General features: G+C 60.3%; 2 protein-coding genes across 3 annotated transcripts in view; one reads left to right on the top strand and one right to left on the bottom strand.

Annotated features, from left to right (window-relative positions):
- The window catches only part of PTSG_04682 (uncharacterized protein), a gene marked incomplete at its 5' end in the record, with an annotated part of 2,153 nt that extends 877 nt beyond the window's left edge, over positions 1–1,276 (top strand). Inside the window, 2 exons of the mRNA XM_004994716.1 lie at positions 1–558; positions 847–1,276. The exon at positions 1–558 is cut by the window's left edge and continues 206 nt beyond it. Coding sequence (XP_004994773.1) covers positions 1–558; positions 847–1,107 — 819 coding nt within the window. The 3' untranslated portion in view covers positions 1,108–1,276. The remainder of the gene's footprint in view (positions 559–846) is intronic.
- Positions 1,277–1,587: 311 nt separating this feature from the next.
- Positions 1,588–5,000, bottom strand: part of PTSG_04681 — an 8,259-nt gene continuing 4,846 nt past the window's right edge. For both annotated transcript variants that reach the window (XM_004994715.1, XM_004994714.1), the window contains exons 11-12: positions 2,048–5,000; positions 1,588–1,834 (exon numbers count right to left, since the gene is read on the bottom strand). The exon at positions 2,048–5,000 is cut by the window's right edge and continues 305 nt beyond it. In XM_004994715.1, the coding sequence (XP_004994772.1) occupies positions 1,641–1,834; positions 2,048–5,000 (3,147 nt within the window). In that variant the 3' untranslated portion in view covers positions 1,588–1,640. The remainder of the gene's footprint in view (positions 1,835–2,047) is intronic.

Below are 5,000 nucleotides of genomic sequence, written 5' to 3'. Positions count from 1 at the left end.
AGGGAGGGCGCCCTGCTCTTCTTCCGCGTGCGCGAGCAGCAGGCCAAGCTGCGCGGGTTTGCCTGGCTGCTGCGTCGCATGTTCTTCACAAAGGACGGCGAGAGCCAGGTGTGGCAGCGCTTCGTGCTGCTCGCCTTTGTCTGCAGCAACTACATCTACTTTGGATGGGTGCACCCTTTCCTGCCTCCCCTCCACGCCCTGCTCTTCCTCTCCGTGCAGGTTGCCATGTGGGGTCTGTGGATGTGGGTTGCTCGCCGTGATCCAGGCACGTTTCGCCCGACTGCATCGCGCGTACAGCAGTACGAGGCCGCCCTTCGCAACTTTGCCTCGCCAAACATCACCAGCGAGGAAGCAGAGCAGGTTGCGTCACGGTTCTGCCACACGTGCCGCGTTGTTCGGCCACCGCGGGTGCACCACAGCAGCGTCAGCAACTCGTGTATTGTCGACTACGACCACGCGTGCGATTTCATGGGACACGTCATTGCCATCAACAACCGCCGCCAGTTTATGCTCACCATCTTCATGCTCGCGCTCCTCACCTCCTTCATCGCCGTCAAGGTGTGTGTGGGTGGGGGGGGGGGGGAAGGGAGGGTGTTAGGGAGGATGAGCGGTGTTGCGCGCGCGCGCGCGTGTGTGTGTGTGTGCGCTTGTTACACTCGGCATGCTGATCCTCTGTTGAGCTTCTTGCTTGAACGCTTGCTCCTTCGATTGCATCTTCGCTCCTTCCGTTGCAATATCGCCCGCTTACTCCTGGCACACACACACACACACACACACTCTCTCTCTCACTCTCTCTCTCTCTCTCACACACTCACTCTCACTCACTCTCTCTCACTCTCTCAACAGGTGTATCTGCTGCAGCCCGCGTTCCCGCGAACCGTCGCCTTTTGGGTTTCGTATCTTGTCCTCCTTGCCTCCGCCTCCTTCTGCATCCAGCTCGTCGGCTCACACGCCCTGTACGTCTCTCGCGGCCTCACCCTTGCCGAGGCCGTCAAGCGCAAGTTTCCCGATGGTTCACCCTACAATCGCGGGCTCTTGCGCAACTGGGCGCACTTCTGTGGCACCACGCCCACGCCCGCTCCACACAAGCCTCCATCGCATGTCTAGCTCTGCATGTGTGCGTGTGTGTGTGTGTGTGTATTTGTGCGCTTCACTGTTTGTTCTTTCGTGCCTTCCCTCCTCTCCTCTCTGCGTGTTTGCTCCCACGTGTCCATACGCGGCTCCTCATCACTCGCTCGCTTGACTTGTACATACTTGAATAGATGGTCATAACCTCTCCTCCACTGGTGCTTGTTGTGCTTGAAGTAATGGGTGGGTGCATTTATGCGTTGTTTGAACGAACAAAGCAGAACGAACCAAAAGGAACCAAAACGAGTGCAACAAAGCAAGCTGCAAACGTAACACACGTTGGCATCTCACAGTGCACAAAAAACAGAAAGCAACCGCACCACTCAAGTGATACAAAAAGAACAACGTGGAGCAACCACAGCCCCAGCCTTTCATTTGGCTTTTCTGGACGTCTCTCTGAACACACACAGCTTCCTTGCTCTCACACACACACACACACACACACACACACACACACACACACACACACACACACACACACACGCATACGCACGCACACACAAACACACACTTCACAGCTCAAACTCAGAGTCACTTTCGTCTGCGGCGTCAAAGTCGCTGTCGTCGTCCTTGAAGTCCATGACCTCCTGCTCGTCCTCGTTGGCGCCGTCGTTCTGCGCTGCGCCGTTCGCTTCATCGTCGCTCTCCATCATGGCGGCATAGTCGACCTTCTTCCGCGTGCGTCGCGGACGACGCGACCGGCCACCTGTAAAAAGGGCGCGGGTGGATGAAACAGCAGAGCATGGGCAATGACGAGTGAGACACAGACGGCAAGTAAGCAGGCAAGTGAATCGCACATGGCATCATACAACACAACACAACAAGCACCACAACAAACACCCTCTACCCCATTCCAACATCCAAAACACATCCAAAACACACACACACACACACACACACACACACACCCAACACGCACCCGTGCTGTTGTCCTCGTCGGCACCGTCGTCATCGTCGCTGAGGACGCGGCGACTGCTGCGCTTCGCAGTCGTCGTCGCCTTCTTGACTTTCTTCACGGGCGCAGCCTTTTTCGCCTTCTTGTTCCCCTTGGCCTTTGGCGCAGCAGGGCTGTCAGGCATCCAGCTGTCGTCCATGCCACCGTCAGCATCAATGTCGTCGTCGTCGTCGTCATCGGCAATCACCTTGCGGCCCGTGCGGCGCGCCTTTGTTGTTTTGGTCGCTGCTTTCGTCTTGGTGCCTGCCGCCTTCTTGCCCCTTGTTGCGGTTGTCTTCTTGGCCTTTGCTGCCACCACCACCGCTTCGTCGTCGTCGTCCGAGTCGTCAGAGATGACCGCGTCCACGATAGCAGCCTTCGTCTTTCGCTGCCCGCGCTTTGCGGCGGGTGCGGCCTTGGCCTTCTTGCCCTTGGCAGCCGCAGCACCACGACCACGGCGGCTCGTCAGGCTGGCGACAGAGAAATCATCATCGTCAGCGTTGTTGTTGTCGTCGTCGTTGCTCACGCTTCCATCCGCCCCAAAATCAAACACGGACGTGTCGAGGTCATCCTCATCTTCCGCAGCCTTGGCCTTGGTGCTGCTCTTCTTCGCAGCGGCCTTGCGCTTGGCTGTGGTTGCAGCCTTGGTCGTCTTCTTCGCTGCTGCTGTTGTCTTCTTGGCCGCCTTCGCACCGCGGCTTGCTTTTGCCGTCGCAGCGGCCTTCTTCTTGCCCTTTGCCTTGGACGCGAGGGCGGGTGCCTCCCAGTCGCTGTCGTCACCAGCATCGTTCTCCCCCTCCTCATCGTCAGACACGTCCAGCACAAAGTCTTCGTCCTCCTCGCCCCCTGCGGGCGAGGGCGATCGGCTCTCGTCAAACGTGCGCTTGGCGGCGCCACGCTTGGCCGCACCGCGCCGGCCGCCGTTGGTGCTGCTTGCCTTGCTACTCGTGCTGCTGCGAGAGGAAGAAGACACGGACACCGTCTCGTCGGGCGAGGCCGCCACGTTACGGCGACGTGTCTGCAGGCGCGCAAACAGACCACCCTTGAACTCCTCATCATCATCATCGTCATCGCCATCGAGGGCAATGGAGTTTGAGCTGGTGTCGCTGCTGCTCTTGGATTGCGCAGCAGGCATGTCCCACTCAACCTCGTCGTCAACGTCCTCGTCGTCCACCTCCTCCTCCATCTTCTGCGTCCTCTTCTGCGCCACCTTGGCTGCGGTGCGCATGCTGCGCTTCGTCGTTTTGGCGCCGCCGTTGCTCAGGGACTCCTTGATGTCCAGCTGCCGCGTGCTCTTCTTGGCCTTGGCGGCACCCTTCTTCGTCTTTGGTGCCGTCGTCACGCCGCCCGGCGGCATCCAGTCATCGTCATCGCCGCCAGTGAACGCGTACGCGTCGTCGCCCGCAAAGTCGTCGTCGTCGTTGTCGTCATCCATCGCCTCCGCCTTGACAGCCTGTTTCTTGCTCTTCTTCGCAGCCGCCGTCGCCTTCTTCTTGCGGGTGGTCTTGCGCTTGGCCTTGGACTTTTTGAGGTTCTTCTCAATGACCTGGCTCATGTTGAGCTCCTGCTCCTCCTCCGCGGCCTCAATCTCCGCCAGCGCCTCCACAAACGCGGTCAGGTCCTCCTTCCACAGGTCCTGCGGCGTCTTCTCCAGCAGCGCGTTGAGCTCCGCCTCGGTGCCGTTGCGCTCCTCCGTCAGCTTGTCCACCCGCTCCATGGTCAGGTTCCACATGGGCATGCTCAGCAGGTAGTCAAAGTCCGATGCAGACTCCTCCAGCGCCTCGTCCTCGTCCGACGACGGCGGCGCGCCGGCTGCGTCGTCGTCCAGGTCGCCGACCGTCTTGGCGCCCTTCTTGCCCTTGGGCTTGGGGAACGCCGCAAAGCCCTTGGCGCGCAGCTCCTGCAAAATGTCGGCCTTCTTGCGGTTGCTGATGACGAGCGAGCCGCTGATCACGTCCAGGATGAAGCGCACCTTGTTGTCCATCTTCTTGTACTCGGAGGTCATGCAGTCCGCCAGGAGGCTCTTGCGCTTCTGGTACAGGCGCAGGCGCACGTCGAAAAAGTCGCGCAGAATCTCCTGCACGCCCTCGTACTTCTTGATGCGCCCCTGCGGGTCGAACAGCGTCATGTTGGACGTGGAGATTGAGCCCTCCAGCTTGAAGACCTTGTACAGGCCCTTGGTCTCCGCAGCCTGCATCTGCTCGGGCGTCATCGACACCACAAAGCGCACCGTCGTGTCTGTGTGGTACTGCGAAAACTCGAGAATCTGCGGCGGCTTCTTGCCGTCGTCCGCCGCCAGGCCCTCCAGAAACTCCTTGTACGGCTGCGTCCACGTGCGGATGGGCAGCTCCGAGATCTCAATCGTCGTCTCGTCGAGTTTCTTCAGCGTGCCGCGCACCGCGTACTTGTCCTTGCCCTTTGGCGTGATCTCGCCCGTGAAGCCGGCGTACCAGGGGTGCAGCTCGTCCGGCTCCTGCCCCTCAATCATGGCAATGAGGGCGTTGACCAGGTCGCGCGGGTTGTAGTTTGGCACGGACGAGGACCAGCCCGTGCCGATGCCGTCGCTGCCGTTCACCAGCACCATGGGCAGGATGGGCGCGTAAAACTCTGGCTCAATCGTCTGCCCGTCGTCCTCCAGGTGGTTGAGCAGGGCGTCGTCCGCCAAGTGGAAGATCTTGCGCGCCAGCGGCGACAGTGAGGTGAAGATGTAACGCGAGCTGGCCGCGTCCTTGCCGCCCGCCAGGCGCGTGCCAAACTGGCCAATGGGCAGCAGCAGGTTGAGGTTGTTGCTGCCCACGAACCGCTGCGCCATGCCCACAATGGTGCCGGCCAGGCTCATCTCGCCGTGGTGGTAGGCCGAGTGCTCCGAGACGTACCCGGCAAGCTGCGCCACCTTGATCTCGTCCTTGAGCTTGCGCTTGAAGCAGGAGAAGAGCAC

Source organism: Salpingoeca rosetta (assembly GCF_000188695.1).
Source record: "Salpingoeca rosetta unplaced genomic scaffold supercont1.10, whole genome shotgun sequence".
Taxonomy (NCBI): domain Eukaryota; class Choanoflagellata; order Craspedida; family Salpingoecidae; genus Salpingoeca; species Salpingoeca rosetta.
Note: the sequence above shows the minus strand (reverse complement) of the source record. Positions and strands in the feature narration are given on the sequence as shown.